The 16,993-nt window shown below is 33.1% G+C and overlaps 3 protein-coding genes and 1 non-coding gene across 4 annotated transcripts; 2 read left to right on the top strand and 2 right to left on the bottom strand.

Moving 5' to 3' along the window:
* The first annotated feature begins 3,355 nt into the window (after window positions 1-3,355).
* LOC105960798 (transcription factor MYB48) lies at window positions 3,356-4,917 on the top strand. Its single transcript, XM_012985009.2, has 3 exons — window positions 3,356-3,556; window positions 4,128-4,257; window positions 4,465-4,917. The coding sequence occupies exons 1-3, from the start codon at window positions 3,427-3,429 to the stop codon at window positions 4,856-4,858; spliced, it is 654 nt and encodes a 217-aa protein (XP_012840463.1). The 5' UTR covers window positions 3,356-3,426; the 3' UTR covers window positions 4,859-4,917.
* A 289-nt stretch (window positions 4,918-5,206) lies between these two features.
* On the bottom strand, window positions 5,207-5,280 carry TRNAI-AAU (transfer RNA isoleucine (anticodon AAU)). The gene has a single exon. It is a non-coding gene; the product is annotated as a tRNA-Ile (tRNA).
* A 67-nt stretch (window positions 5,281-5,347) lies between these two features.
* On the top strand, window positions 5,348-5,928 carry LOC105960902 (chaperone). Its single transcript, XM_012985114.2, has 2 exons — window positions 5,348-5,508; window positions 5,606-5,928. Exons 1-2 carry the CDS (start codon window positions 5,393-5,395, stop codon window positions 5,817-5,819), a joined length of 330 nt encoding a protein of 109 aa, XP_012840568.1. The 5' UTR covers window positions 5,348-5,392; the 3' UTR covers window positions 5,820-5,928.
* Window positions 5,929-5,965: 37 nt separating this feature from the next.
* Window positions 5,966-14,152, bottom strand: AUG5 (HAUS augmin-like complex subunit). The gene is made up of 10 exons (XM_012985107.2): window positions 13,185-14,152; window positions 12,093-12,632; window positions 11,115-11,256; window positions 10,621-10,797; window positions 9,769-9,978; window positions 9,202-9,387; window positions 7,982-8,141; window positions 6,990-7,185; window positions 6,620-6,752; window positions 5,966-6,503 (listed from the first exon to the last, which is right to left on the bottom strand). The coding sequence occupies exons 1-10, from the start codon at window positions 13,658-13,660 to the stop codon at window positions 6,387-6,389; spliced, it is 2,337 nt and encodes a 778-aa protein (XP_012840561.1). The 5' UTR covers window positions 13,661-14,152; the 3' UTR covers window positions 5,966-6,386.
* Between the last annotated feature and the right edge of the window lie 2,841 nt (window positions 14,153-16,993).

Here is a 16,993-nt window from a genome sequence, read left to right as displayed (position 1 = left end):
TAAAAAAATATTATTAAGCTTTACTTCCAATTGCAATCACCAAATTCTATTTTCCAAAGTTTAACGCACATAACTATCTCTTACCAATGTATGTTGAGTGTAGGATTTTATACTAAAATTACATTGACTTACGAGAATTTTTGTTAGATTTTATTGAGTATATGGTGCTTAATGACTTCTTTTATGCAATGTTTTGAAACCCGGACCGAACCGGCCGGTTCGACCGGTTTAACCGCGAACCGCTGCCTTTTCCGGTCCGGTTGGCACTATAAACCCAAAAGTTGCAAAAAACCGGTTTTTTGAGAAACAATAACAGATCTGAGTAATATAGGGGAGGAATAAGAAAAAAGGCGAAAATAGAAGAAAACTCGGTCAAAATTGCCGCTGAATCAGGCTAAGTCATGACTCTTGAGATGTTGGGTTGGTCTCCAATAGTGGCTTGATAGGTCGTGTTGATTGGGGAAGAAAAGAAAGCAGCAGACGACGGTAGGAAACACTTAAAAGGTTTGATGTGTGAGGTGGGTGGTTGGGCCAATATGTTTCAATTTGACGGATAAGGTTTTTTTTTCTTTTTTCTTTTTGATTTTTTTTATTTTTTCTATTTTGTTATTTAGTAGTAGAAAGAGAAATAAAAAAATACAAAATGGAAAATCTAAGAGCAAGTATAAAATAATATATTTATATTAAATATAAATTAAATTATTTACGGTGTGTTGTATTGTAGATGTTTAATTAATTATGAATAACTGTGAATAGAAGATTAATGATGAATATTAAAATACATTTCTAAAAGAGAATATATTATAAATATTCACAAATAATTAAAAATAGAAAATATTACAAAACCCGGTTGGACCCCGGTTGAACCGGTCCAACCGCGACCCAGTTGGCTATCCGGTTCTATGTCCGGTCCGATTTTCAAAACATTGCTTTTATGTGTTCTAGGTGCAAGTTGGGAAATCGAACGTTTGAACAGCAAAATGGATCAACGGGCAAGAAATGAAAAACAAAATTACACTAAGAAGAGCTTCAAACAATTGTCCCAAAATGAACTGTAACACCGAACAATCGCCCAGGACAACGAAGCATGACAACAACCGACGCATTTCAGGACGATCGTCCAAAAAATAACTTGGAAATTGAAACGGCCGTCTGAGACCCCAAATCTGCACATAAAGAAAGTTTTACCTGCACAACAAATCTCTTGCCTTATTGATCAAGTCCAGACCACTATATAAGTATAATTTCTCAACACAATTTAGGGGATCTAAGCACGAAATTTTAGAGCAAGTTAGCAAGGCGTGAAGAACGAAGGTCTACGAAGACTGAGCATATTTTTTTCTTCCTTCTTTTATGAATTCTATTTTTTTCGTAGGAATTATGAGTAACTAAGTTTTTTTTAGGGTTCTAATTGGACGCTATATGGGATTTGTGAACCATTTCTCATGATTTTATGCAACTTTATTAATTCGGGGTTATTTCTGTTAGCCTGAGTTTGACAGCAATTGTTCATGTGGATGAGCTTGAACATAATTTGGAGAATCGAGTGCTTATAATTGAATAATTAAATATTCTTTTTAGGATCGATCTTCGAACTTTTTGTCCACTATATTACTTGTATAATACGTGCACTTGTATCTAGATATTTACACCAACATCCAATTCAAATGCATAATGTGTACAATGAGATCATATTAGTAAAGTTCACTATTATATTACAAAACCTCACATGCAACCATAAATACTATGCCAAGTGTTTGGCAAATCTTGTTTTGAAAGCCATATTTTAATTTAATTTAATTTAATTGCAATTGTGTTACACCTCATTACCTATGCCTATTAACGTAATCACCTTTAACCAATAAACTAATAAATAATTAAATACATGCCCCTCACAATTCCAAACTTGCCAATTCACTCCTCCACGCGTCCATCAGTTGACTCATAGTCAACGACATTGTCATCTTTTACATGTATATTTTATTATTATTATTATGCCCACTAATTAATTATTTTTTATTGTTATTATTTGGGTATCAAGAAGCTTCTTAATGCTTAAAAAGGTAAATTATTTATTTTTTAATTAAGAGATTATCCGACATACATTCGAATTGAAGAAGAATATCACATTACGTAAGTAGTGGAACTTATCATTGTATATTTGTTTACTATTTATTGTGAAAATATCTTCCTTGCGAAAAAAGATGAAAATTTAAATATATAATAATGAAATTATATTAAAAAATAGATTGCACAATACTAAAATAATTAATTTTAAAATAAGTAGTTGTAAAAATTTAAAATACTAAAATAGTGTTAATATTCCTACAAATATGATCACACAAATCATAATAATGAAAACCGTTTACTAAATAAAAAAGCATAAATTAATCAAACCACCTGAATTTTATAAATTTTGATACATTTCTATTTAGTTTTCTATTTAGTTGTTACTCGTAAGAAGTAATTAACATCCCAAACAAATATTAACCACAAAATAAATTATTTTCATAGAAATTGCAAGGAAAAATAAACCAGTATTCTCGAGTGGATTAGGATTTTGCTAGTCGATTTGCAAACCTTATTTTGCTATGAAAGTTATTGGGAAAAAAAAAAACTGGAAAATACGAGATGTAATTAATTTTTAAAAATTACATATATGCCATTAGGGTTTTTTAGATTGGCCAAATGTTTCGTACTTTTATATATACAGTATAACCTCGATTAAATAATAGTTTCTCTCGGACCCGGTGAAAATATATTAACTTATTAACTCGATAGTTTAATAATTCGCTAATTAATAGAATTTCTCTAGTCCCGACTGTATTAATTTATAGAGGTTTAACTGTAAAAAGATTCTTCTAAGTAGTGATGTTAGTGGGGTGAGATTTTTAAAATATTTTATTGAAATATTGCAAAAGAAGTTAGAGTGAAAATACCATGAAAGACCTAATTATTGAGAAAATCATGCATGAATAATTAATTAATTAATTTTAATAATTGCATGCCCTAAAATATGTCTGACCGTACGACGACAAAAGATTCGGTATCAACAGATGTTGGACGCTCATTGGTGGAGAATCCAGCAGACCTAAAAATAGATCAACACTTGGCAGAATCTGTGAGGAACAAACACTGATTTGGTAATAAAAAAAAAAAAAAAAAAGATTTATTAGTGTGTTATTTAGTGAGTGTTAATTAATGGCGTCACATTAATTAATTAATTTAATTATTAATTAATCTTTGCTAAAAGGACTCGTATATATATATATATATATATACAAAGGAAGATTGCTCATTATTCTTCTGTTCTGTCATAGAAACTACAGACAGTCATACAATCAAACAGTAGAAATAAAAAAAAAAAAAAAAAAAAAAAAAGAATCTTGAAAATAATTAAGGTTGTGATTAAGAAGTAATTAAGAAATGGAGAAGTATGGAATTAGTGAGCAAGGATGGAGAAAAGGGCCATGGACACCTGTTGAAGATAAGCTGCTTATTGAATATGTTACCCAATTTGGTGAAGGAAGATGGAGTTCTGTCTCCAAATGTACCGGTAATTTTTTCAGTTTACTCAAAATTCGGTTGGTGTCGGATAATATCGGCCAATCGACTTTTTTTTTGGTAATAAAAATTTATTATAGATATTTAATTGTAATTTTTATTTTCTTAACGTGGAAAAATAATTTATAACTCAAAAACTCGGAACACAAATTTATTAACCCTCTACGTACTGTTTCTATTTTATAATACTTATTTCATTATTGTATGTTTACTTATTGTAGAAGTTTAGTAGAAAAGACTCTTAATTTTAAAGTTAGGATTTTAGCAACATAAATTTTCTATATCTTCTGAAAAAACTTTTTAAAACGTCTTATTATTGTAGGAAAAAATGAATAGATAGATGAACGATAATACCACTAATTAACCGACTCATTGTTTACACGACAAAGTTTTCAATAATGGCCAAACTGGTAATAGTTTTTAATATATAGCAAAATTGGATGATCAGGTCGGATAGGTAGTTGGCCGATAATTACTTGATTTTATGTTTTTAATTCGTGCTAGTTAACTAAATCTTAATTTAATAGTGGAAAATTGTGTGTATAATCTTAATTTTAATTCAGGTTTGAATAGGAGTGGGAAAAGCTGCAGACTAAGATGGGTGAATTACTTGAGACCTGGTCTTAAAAAAGGCCAATTAACACCACAAGAACAAGGAATCATCATAGAACTTCATTCCATTTGGGGAAACAAGTAATTTTTATTTACTAATTATATTAATTAATTAATTTATATTAATTATAATTTTATCTGACAATATATAGTAGAATCTCGCTTAAATAATAGTTTTTTTTTATAGTCCAGATCGACTCGGTAAAAACCTATTAGTTTGATATGTTTCGCTAAATTAATAAAATTTTGTTAGTGTCAACTGTATTAATTTATAGATGTTTGTAACAGATGGTCAACAATAGCAAGATATTTGCCTGGAAGAACAGATAATGAAATCAAGAACTACTGGAGAACTCATTTCAAGAAGAGACCATCATCATCAAAGCCTTTTTCTGAAGTAATTAAAAAAAGAAATCAGTTTAATAAGCAGAAAAAAGAAAATAATGTTGATATTGAATCGATATCGCCTCAATTAGTGGCGGAAAACGACAGCAAGCAAGAAGAGGTGGGGCCCGATTGTACGGGGGCGGATGTCGAAGAGATTAATGATAAAATGTTGCCTGTGTTTAATCAAGATTATTATCATGGCTTATCCTGGTCGGAGTTTAGTACTATCCCGATGGATTGTTGCTTGTGGGATGGATTGTGGAACTTTGGTGATAGTACTACTAATTTCAACTGATATATATTTACTTCAAAGTTTGTGATTTTGAAAATGGATTTTAATTTTATTTTTCAGCAGCATAAATAAGAGAGTAGTAATTAGTTCCATTTTTTTTTTGTGGATTTGATTAATGTTGTGACTGTTTGATTATTGGTTAGAGAAAATTTGATTTACTAGAAATTTTCTTCATGTGAGGAAATTAATAAGACGAATCATTACACGTTGTAATCTTGAATTCGGTGTTTGTATAAAATTAAATCAGTATAAAAATAGAAATAAATACCAGTTAAAAATGGGAGAAAAAACAATGTAAAGTTAGAAAAAAAAAAAAAAAAAAAAGAGGAAAAATACATCAAAAATAGAAATTGGCCCATGCAGGTCTCGAACCTGCGACCTTCGCGTTATTAGCACGACGCTCTAACCAACTGAGCTAATGGGCCATTTTGTTTACCAAATATCCTTTCTTAATAAACTACATTATATCTACCAGTAAAGGATAAGGCATAGATAAGAGAAACTATCGTCTTTGGCTGAAAAAATAGGAAAAGAAAGATGTTTGAAAACATAACAGCAAGTGAAATAGCAGGCTACACTGTTGGAGCTCTACTCCTCTCCGCTACCATTTCCGCCTCCAAACTCGACTCCTTCGTTTCTATTTCTCAGCGCAGGTCATTTTTAATATAATATAATTCATTTTTTTTTTATATATATATAATTAAGTTCACAAATAATAATAATAATAATATTTGAATGTATTTACAACAGTTCTTTGGGTATGTGCAAGAGATGTGGTGATTTGAAGATGATAGCTTGCTCCAAGTGCAAAGGCTCTGGTCTGATCAAACAACGTGGACCGTTCGATTTCATCACAGCCGTCGGTGAGAAACAAGATTTCGGTCTGAAAGCCACGTCACCATCTTCTTCTTGCATGAATTGTCGTGCTAGAGGCCATTTTTCCTGCCCTGAGTGCTCCAAGTAACCACCCCAAGTTTTAACTTTTTTATTTTTTTTATTTTCTTTCAATTCCGATTTAATAGTTCAAATTCTATTTAATCGAAACGTCCCTTAATGAAGCTTTACTACAAGTATGCAGAATCTGAAAGAACACCAGTACGGCAGTACACATTCTCACGAGTCACAAAGATAACATTACTATATAGTATTATAGTACATAGGAGAATAAGACCACACTAGTGCCGATTGCAACAATCAAACCTCGAAAATCAGCTAACTCGGGAAAACTAAAATAATCGAAGAGATTCTTCCATCTACAAAGAAGAACCATCCTTACAAGAAAATCGTAAAATCAATCAAATACGTTTCACATTTCAGTCTATTACAAACAACCTAACTGTACACACATCCTTTTCCTCCCTTCTTCAGTAAAAAAAAAAAAAAGAAAAACATATCCACAATCGCCCGACGCTGCTAATTTATATGATCAAGTCTCCAATTCGAATTGTGTAGTGAATAATACCAGCATGGGAAGTGGAAAACAATTGGAGCAAATGGCAGAATTTCATTCGGTGTTGTAGTATATTCACTATTATTCATAAAATGCTAGAAGCTGCTTCACGTGATTTTGCCACACAGCTACGTTTTCTCCATCGACAGCAACCCAATCAACCACTGTAGCTGCTGGTTGTTCCCACCACTCGTCAAGCTAATAAAATTTCAGAATTTTAGACAAAGAAATCACGAAATCAAAGATATTGATTTTATTAGCATTAATTAGCAAAACAAAAATACTATTGGAGTTCATGCAGACGTGTTTCTTACCAAGCCTCTGACGTATTTGCAGTCTTCGAGACATTTTTGAGCATTTAAAATTGCATTGCTTAGTTCAGGTATCCATTTTTCTGTAACGGTTTTCTCTTGTTCAGCTGCCAAATTCAGGCAGTAGATTGTTGTCCTGCAAATAAGAGTTCCGAGAAGTGCAATATTAATCCATCTTTGTCCCATAACAAAAGACCATTTTGCTTCTTATATGGCACACGAGAAGAATTATGCATTGAATATTAGGTCTCGGGTTAATGTTATAAAATGAAAACAAGCCAATAAGACGAAACAAAGAGCTTGCAGTAACATCCCAAACCTTTAAGGTATTCATGCCGCAATTAATAAAAGAAAAGGAATGTGTTGACTGTACCTATCGTATTCTTGCTGTGCACGATGAGCATGATTTAGCAAAGCATGACCACTCTCTACAAGGTTCCTTCGAACATGAACCAAATTAATTGCCTTTGCCAAGTCTTCCAATACACAAGCCTCAGAACCACGAAGCTTTAAACAAAACTCCATGGACTCCAGAACGGATGCTAAACCAGTATCCAAACCATCTAAACCTGCGTTAGATTGAATTAATTCAAGTGCATCCAAATACTTTTCGATGCTCGGGAAGTAAGAAGAAAAATTAACGGCACATATTTTTAACAAGAGTGCATTAGGATTGAAGGATTAGAATTCGATCCAAATGCAACCTAAGAGTCCAAGAACTTTCTCATCACAATGAACTTATTACAGTCATTTCTATAGGTACTAAGAGTTGCCCGTGCTTAGATATAGGAAGTTTAAGCTTTAGCTTGCATGCAATTGCAGAAATGAAATACAGCTGATGCTTAGCAATAATAATCTCTTAAAATCTTCATGTGATTCTAATATAGCAGTAAGAGCACATTACTGCATTCTTCTTAGATATTGTTTCAACATATCACTAACCAGCTCGAAACAACATTTCACAGGCCTTGGTAAATAGCTGCATGTTATGTCCTCTCCCAACTCCCAAGTTAAGAAATGCTATTGATTCATGAGAGTTAGAGAATTAATCGAGCAATTATTTCTGCACTTACATTCCTCACTAAGGAATTCATTGAGAGAACATTATACTTTTGTTATAATTGCAAGATCTAGTTTTTTGATATGTCAAAGATAAAGGTTGTACGGGTTTTATGAAAGAGTATGGCTGCTAGCTCGCTAACTAAGGGAATATGACAAATGAAGCTCTTTTAGAGATTCTTATTGAGAAGAAGCAAGATTCATTAGGTTGACTGATTTAGGAACAAAACGCCATCAGAAAATAATTTTATTTGAGCACGCTATCAATAGACATCTAGAAATACTCAGAAGGATGGAAAAGCTTACCAGCGGGATACTGAAGGGCAGCAGAAATGCGGCATATAGAAGGAATAGCAGAAGGATCTCTTGCACCAGCTCTAGCTGTAAGCACAGACGCAGTCCTCTCAGCATTAGCAACTGCTTCGGGGCCTGAAGAGCCATTTGTACTCATTGACTCTAAAAGTGCCTGAACAGATCAAAGAAAGCACATAAGAGAAATGTATGAAACAAAAACTCATAAGGAACCAAAATCCTCGTCTATTCCCAACAGGTCCTTGCCATTATTTTTAAATTCGAGGGCCATTATATAGAAATCATTATTTTAAAAGAAACATGGCAAGGTTCAACTAATAGAGTACTTTCAGAAACACAAAATTTCAGTAGCATTAGCCCAAGCATGCACCAATAGCACATATCACAAAAGCAAACTCATCAAAAGGATGTCTATTAGAGGAGTCATCCGAGAGAATGATAAGTGCCAGGCTTCCAGAATTATTTGTTAAATTATATAGATAAGTTAAGAAGCACAATCCAATTGATTTCCTCAAGATTATCTGGCACAAACATAGATATATTGTCATTTAGTCCCACTAAGATACTTATTAAATTTGGCTGAACAACACATTATCAACTATAACGTATGTACACATCTTGGAATCTCGGACATGATACTCGTTATTTATGACAAAAAATAACTCATTATCAGTCATAACATATCCAAATATCCAGACCCAGTCATGAATTTGGAATGGTGATTGTCTGATTTCAAACTCCTACCATACGAAATGCAACATTATACCAAATCTTGGGATCCAGGTCCCTATATTCTGACTTGATAGAAAGAGAAAACAAGATAACTAAAAATTGAAGGTAGTCTGGCAGTTTTGATTGGCACACAATTTCCAAAGAGGTCCAAAAAAAAAGGTACAAGTCTAAGTCATAACATGGAGAATCTCTAAGGTTGCTTTTGGGTTTGAGGGAAGGATTACAAATAACTCCATATTAAGTGGATAAAATAAAATCCTAAAATCCTCCATAATGACTTGAACAAGAGTTAAAAATGAGAGCTATGGGTCTTAAATTGATTGTAAAGTGAGTCCACCGAAACGAGTTCAATGAATTTTTCTTTATAGATTTGAAATATAGTTTCATATCATCCACTCCAAATGGAGCCCACATTACAGAACTCTACCTTTAAGGAATAAACATTGCAGGAAATTATTTTTATTTTTATACTGGCCACAAACCTGAGGAGTTGACGGAAGCATGTAAATGCTATTATCAGGAGTTCGATAGAAGGCTGCAACTTCCTTATCAATCAGATCATGTGCATCGTTTGATAAGTCCACGACAACGTTGCATGCAGGAAGTATAGTGCTTGATGCATACTCCCTTGCAGCTAACGGCTGCTGATTCCAAAAAGAAGCAGCATCCTGCAATAATAAGGAAAAGTCAACATACAATAGTTTGCCATGAAATAAGACAGAAACATATACATGCTAGAGCTTTCCCATCTTCTAACTTCATATGCTGATTGCTGACTACTTAAGAGTTATGGCGGCAACTAGATCTTGGAATATCATTAATGAAGGGAACCACAGTCCACAATTTATGATGCTATCATGTTACTCTATTAAAGAAATTTTGACCGCTAGTATAAAATAAGTTTGTACTTTCGATGAATATAATATATATATATATATATATATATATATATATATATATATATATATATATATATATATATAGAGAGAGAGAGAGAGAGAGAGAGAGAGAGAGAGAGAGAAAGAGAGAGAGAGAGAGAGAGATCCTACCATGTTTGCCTTCAGTAACGCTTTGTAGATTGATTCCAACTCAGATCTGCGAGCATCAAACTCTTCAATCTTCTTCCACTTCTTTCTTAAAGAATTTTCAGCTTCCTTCCTCTCAGCACATAATTTATCCAAGCGATGTACTTCCAACATCAGTGTATTCAGGCTAGCACGCAATCCAGCAGCCTCTCTTTCCTTGGCCCAAACCTCTAACTACGAAAGATAGAGAAAAAGGAATGCTAAGAAAGACAAATTTGTACCCCTCGAAGATAAACATTACAGCTTAGTCATACAGGCAACAGTTAGCATGCAAAAAAATGGAACGACGGAAAGGCTGCAGTGATATTTTCGCACCATCATCGAAGCTTCCATCAAGAGTAATTATGTTTTTTATTACTTTTTTCTCTTTTTAGTTTTTATAAAATCGCGACATAGCTGCTTAAAAAAAATTCCCAATGCAGTCATGGAACACACGGTAATTATACTTGAGAACCAATATATTTGCACCTCAAATTAGGGAAATACAAATGATCTTTCTCAAATAATTATTATTTGTAAGGCCTTGAAGTAGCAAATATAAGTCACTTCGTAAGTTCAATGCATGTTGAGAAAACTGCAAACTCAAGACAGATGAAATAGGAAAGGAAGAAAAAGATCAGACAATTATGAGAAATGATCCTCGAAATCAATAAATATGACAATGCACAGAATGGCAAAAATGATAGTACAAAAGGAAATTGCATAAGTATCCTCAAAATTATCAAAGCATCAGTATGGTAAGTTCATATAATGTATAATATTGATTTCAGTAAAACATAATATAATTAGCATAAACTTTAAAAAAGCAAATGTTACCTCAAGTTGTCTCAGGCTGCTCATATTCTGTGATGTTCCTGCAGTGACAAGAGAGTGGGAGGAAACTGCATCACCACTTCCATGGAGACGTTTCAAGAGCAGTTGACTCATATTTCTAGCTTCTGCAGCTTTATTCAGTGCATCTTCGGTGGCCAAGAATTGTTGTACGTGTGCTTTCTGTAGAAAATAATTTATAATACATTGAGATAAATAACAAAGTGGGATATTGTAGATTTTGATAGATGTATGTACGTGACAAGGCCATAACAGTTACATTAGATAGGAAACATTGGAGGGAAATGACATATACAGACTTCGAAGTTTAGAAAATGAGCAGGCGTTAAGAAGTTATTGCATTGATTCCTAAGGACGAAGCAAATGAGCTACATAATAAATCCCAAGGAAAGAACAAATATATTAAAGGCAAATGTGAGGATGAATGTTGAAAAATAAAAACAATTGTACACTGGTCAATAGGAATTATGAAGGAATACCTGTCTCTCTAGAAGTTGATTTTCAGTCCCTCTTGGAGGAGCATCACCTCCGATCTTTCCATTACCATAAAGATGATACTGCAATGGTGAGCTTATGTCCATAGAAGAAGCCTCAATTATTCTGTCGTTCTCATACTTGTACCTTTATAACGGAGAAAACAGAAAATAGAAGATATTGAGATACATTCCAATGCATTAAAGTTAATTTTCCATGCAAAAAAAAATAGGTGGAGAAACGCCCAGATATATGTTTGTCAAAGAGAGAGTGCATGTCTTAGAGAAAATGAGATTACCGAGAGTCGGAGATCCCTACGAATCAATTATCATAAAGGTCTTAAAAAATGTTATAGAAGAGGACAAGTATCCAAATTGAAGAAATCACAAATGCTTCACAGTATATACAAAACCATAGGCTTGCAGTTAGTAACTTGTCTAAATGACACTATGCGAATGCAAAACAGAGCCATTATTCAAAGTGAAACCCGTGATTGTTGATATGCAAAGATCTTTCCAAGGAAGTGTGCAACAAGAGCAATTACCATAAGTGCGAAAGTGCATATCTTGACGTATGACCAAAATCATTTTTAAGGACAAAATACCATGTGAAATAGAACAACTGTGAAGTATACTCCTAGTTGCAGTGATAATACACAGATGCTACAATAATCAACAAGATGAAGCTGTACTACAGGAGACACCAATCAGAACAAGATGAAGCTGTACTTCATATGAAGTGTGCAACATATATCAATGACTTTCAAATACTAAATGCAGCAGCATAGCTAATAACAGTGAAACATGCTGCTTTTTGCAAGTAATTTATGGATATGAGTCAAAAATGCAACTGACTAATCAAATAGTATGCAAAAGGCATTCTCATATTCCTATCAATTTGATTACTCATTTTATTGCAATAGCTTGAGATATAAAAGTTAGTAGAATAACAAAACAGGGTCAAGGTGCTTGTTCAGGAAGTACCTTAATGCTTCTGCATCAGCTCTTACATCGATTTTTTCTATTTCCTTAGTGATCAGAATTTTTAACCGTTGGGTGTATGAAGTGATTGCTTGCAGTAAGTGAGGCGGACTTTTCAGACAATCAGCAATCAATTCTTTAATTTCAGTAGGTAAATCGCCATCAATATCAATGCCTAATTTTGCGGCTTCCAATTGAGGATTTGCATGGATTCCACTTCCTTCATAAGCTGGAAATGAGCTACAAATTTTTTCGGACATCTGCGACGCAAGAGATTCACACACTTTCCGGATATTTCTTTCTTTTGTTGTCTCGATCAGAATGACATCATCCGCAGGTTTGTTGCCTTTGACTGTTGAATACAAATCCTTCTCATTATTTGCTGGAAAGCTAGTCACCATTTCAATAGAGGAGTCAACGCTACACCTCTGAGAATCCCTAGCTTGGTTTACATAGTACCGAAGGCGTTTATGGTACTCAGCAAATATTTTTGCTGCTTCATCACACTGTTGGTCATAAGCTTCCAACATCACCTGCTTGTGCCTACAGATATAGAATCATTCTATTAATTTAGATCTCCTAAATATAATTTGGAAATGATCTACAACTTGAACTGTCCCTTCAACATCATTAAGACATCAATAACTAATTATTCAAACACCAAGAAGAACTATTATGTTATTGTTCTTTACATAGACAATCTAATTATCAGATCAAAGCACTACGCAATAACTGCATTTTGACAGAAATTTTAGCAGCAGTCGTCCAGATATCAACATCGATAAAATGCAACTACTTATATTTGGAATTTGACCGTTTAATTACCAATAATTTCATTTAATTTCAAGCACAAACTATCCTTGCTTGTAGCATAACCTCTGTTCACTCTTTTGGTAGTCAAAGTCTGCTGATTTATGAATTTCCTAGGCCACATATAAAACTTCTCAAAATTCTTGGCCAAATAATCCGAATTCCCCAGCAACATTACATCATCACATAACTCCCTCAAGTACAATCAAGGAAACAAAAGAGAAAATTGCAGTCTTATTAAAACCTTCAGTTAACAAATTTAAAGTAATGCAATTAGATATTAACCTGTAATTTGACCGCTCGTCGAGCATACGCTTACGCTCGGCCTCCTCCCTCGAGACCTCGATCATCCTAGCCTTCAACTCCTTGCGCTGCCGCCTCACAATCTGCCTCAACCTCTCCACTTCCTTCTCCGCCGACTCTCTCTCTTGCAATGCCATCTCCCTGGTACTAGCGCTGCTACTCTCTTCCTTGCCCACTCCAGATTTGCCCTTTCTCCTCACTTTATCACCGTCGTCCGCACCATGAACGAGAATATTCCTCCGAATATTCTCCACCGTCTTCTCCGACTTCACCCGCTTCAGCAAAAAACTCCACACCGGAATCATGTTCCCACGGCAAATTTTGCGGAGAGATTCCGCAGTGGGCGCAGAGGCCTTAGCGGACGATGCGTACGGGCCGAGAGGCCTGTAACCCATTTCCTTCTGAAGCCATTCCAATATTGCGTCGGGCTGCGCCGCCGAGCCCGATGAGCCTTGCATTATCGAAGTTAATCACCAAACCCTAGGGTTTTGTAAATTAGCGCCCGCCCTAGTAGATCTTCATGGAATTGAATTCTTCGCAGACCTAATCGGAAACTTTTCAGTACAAATGAATGAATCGAATTGCAAACTGATTCAAGTGAATAATCAACGGATCTAACACCGCCGGCGACGGCGAACGTTGATTCCAACTATAAATTTGTGCGGTAGTATTGTACTCAGTGTCTGTGTGTGTGCTGTTGAATTGAAATACACTGAGTGTGTGTGAGAGAAGAAACTAAATCCAGAATTTAAAAAAAAAATGGATAAATTAATGGAGGGGTATAAATCGGAGAAGAGTGAGCTGAGTTTTAAAATCGGAGGTCCCGCCCGAGTTGCCCGAATTGACCCATTTGTTAGGGTGACCCGATTCGACAATGGTGAACCCGATTGAAATTTATCTATGACCCGAATGAAACTGACCCGGTTCGAAATATTCAAGTTTGACCTTCTGTATTTTCTTTGTCAAAGTGTACAATTTAGTGATGCAACATCATTAATGGTTTAATCGCACTTTGCACCCTTGAAATATATCATTTTAGCACTTTACACCCTCAAAAATAAATTAATAGCACTTTGCACCCTCGAAACACTATATATCATGCAAGACAATTTAATATTTTTAGTGGTATTTATAAACTATATATTTTTATCACAAAAATATATTTTACGGAAAAAAAAAAAAAATCCTTCTGCTATTTCGTAATCAAGTTATTTGAAATCAAATTATCTTCCACATATGTTTACCTAATATTTCCACCAATTACAATAAAAGATCTATCCGGTGTGATTTTTATTTTTCGCACTTTGTACGCTGAAAATTAGGTTGAAGGTTGAAGAAAAATAACAATTTAATTTATTATTTTGCACCCCAGCAAAAAAACAATATAAAAATGAATTATCATTTATTATTCAATTAATGGTGTATTGTGAATTATTTATCGTGTTTTGAGGAAGCAAAGTGCTATTATTAATTTTCAAGGGTACAAAGTGCCAAAAGACACCATTTCAAGGGTGCAAGATAGGATTAAGCCATTTAAAAAAAAAATATGGTCGAAATTGGGTTGGTTGGTAGTTAAAACCAGCCCATGGACATTTCTAACCCCGGTAAAATTCAAAAATACTTCAAAAAAAAGTTGTAATTATTTTCACTTTTCACTAAAAATATACTTTCATTTTTGTATGGACAAAATATATATAGATATAGTAAAATTAGACCAATTATTTTCTCTATATGATATAAAAATACATTTTTTTCAATTATAAGACCTAGAAAAATATGGTGCAAGTGAGTTGATTGGGTCAATCAATGTAGTTGTGTATCAATATTTATTTATATATTTAAAAAATGGGGGTAATTAGAATCAAACGTCAGCCAATAAAAACCTCGAAAAAAAAGCAAGAAATCAGCCATTTAAAAATTAAAATCAAGAATAGGTCACACTCAAAAAACAAAATCAAGATTAGGTCACTTCATATTAAATTGATTTTAAAATTAAATATTTTACTTTTTTGCCATTGTAACATAAGATAAGTCAAAAAGATGGATCAATAAATACTTTTTAAAAAACAGATAAATCAATAACCATTTAATATTATTAAATGCAGATTGAAGACTAAAAAAAATTGCAAGTAGAAACTTTAATAATACATATGATTGTCCCTACCAATGACTTTTTTGATGAGTAACATTGAAGTTTAATTATTTATCCCTCAGAGTTATAATGATTAAAATATATGGTATATTATTCAAGTTGATACTTATATAAAAGAATTTGTACCTATTAATAATATTTTATTTAGAAAAATGAACTTTATGCAGCAAATTGTTTTTTTATTTTGGTATATACAATCTCGTAATACAGTGCGAGAACTTGCGCCGAGAAATAACGTTACGAGCAACGTGATGTTTTTCGATGAAAATCCAAAATTGTAGAGAGAAATAATAATAAAATGATAAAATCACGTACCTAACTTCTAAACGTATTTATAAAAATCGATTGAAGAGTTATATGATAAATAAAACTTGGGGTTGTCTAGGGTCCGAGGGTAAAATAATCCTTATTTTTTGGATATTTCATTTTGTTATTGAAACCAAAGCTTATTAAGTTGTGACTCATTTTGACGTTTGTCAAACTTTGAGGACTAAACTGCAAAAATTAAAAAAAAAAAAAAAAATCTTGGTGTTAGGATAATTTGGTGGGCTTAAAAAAATGTCATCTTAAGATTAGATACAAAAACGAATGGTGTGAAGTAGTACAAAAAGTTGTCGGCCAAATTGGCATGACATTATACGGCCGAATAAAATTCGTCTCACCTCGACAAAATCGAGCTTAAAACATAATTTTTAAAGTTCGATAAAAAAATCTCGAGCAAATTTGAACAAACACTCATCCATAATTTGACGACGACAATGGATGAATATAGATTAATAGGGCCTAAAGGTGAAAATTAGAACGGATTATTTTGTTGGTTCCCGATTTTGACCATATGAGTTTCGAAAGATACGATATTTTTTTATTTTTTTTCCAATTTTTTAGAACAAAGTTAGAATCTATTAGATTCTGAATTTCGATTCGACTTTAATTTCATTTTTTTTTCTCCAAAAATTACACCTTAACTATCGGTGTTATTATATGTTTTATATTAACGACGAATAAAAAAATGAAAAACGGATATTACAAATTTCGTCGAGTTTGATAGAAAAAAAAAATTGATTTTCGCTTTTTTTTTTTCATTCCAATTTCAGAAATCTTAATTTTTAAAATAACGCGGAAGTGAATTGAAATTAAAATTTGCACTTAGGAAATAAAGTAATAATATTCTTGCTAATTAATTTTTCAATCTCCCTTAAGAAAAAAGACTAATCTACTTCACCCACCACGGTGTACTAAAAGCGTGGTTCCACTTCTTTTTCTTTTTTGGTAAATTAAGAAAATACCCCGAAACTTAACCTAAATAAAAAAAAACACTCCTACTATCTGTAATAACCAAACCCCTTCTCTAATTAACTGTTGATCGAGTTTTTTAACATAAAACATGTACAGTCTATTATACATTCTGTTAAATAGGTGAGAAATAAAATAAAGTATATGAAATCAAATAAGGTTTATTTCGTAAAATAAAAAAAAAATCCGTGAAAAGTCACGCAGTAACGGGTTGGTGTAAGATGAAAACAAACCTCAGGGGGTTTTTGGCAATTTCGAATAGGTGGGGGTATTTTTGTTATTTATCCTAAGTTTAGGGGGACTTTCATAATTTACCTTTTATTTTTATAACCTTTTTCTTTTTCCT

The sequence above is a fragment of the Erythranthe guttata genome, chromosome 11, assembly GCF_056151865.1.
Source record: "Erythranthe guttata isolate IM_541 chromosome 11, IM_541, whole genome shotgun sequence".
NCBI classification, from domain to species: Eukaryota; Viridiplantae; Streptophyta; class Magnoliopsida; order Lamiales; family Phrymaceae; genus Erythranthe; species Erythranthe guttata.
The sequence above is the reverse complement of the archived record's forward strand: the minus strand, read 5'-3'. Positions and strand labels throughout refer to the sequence as shown.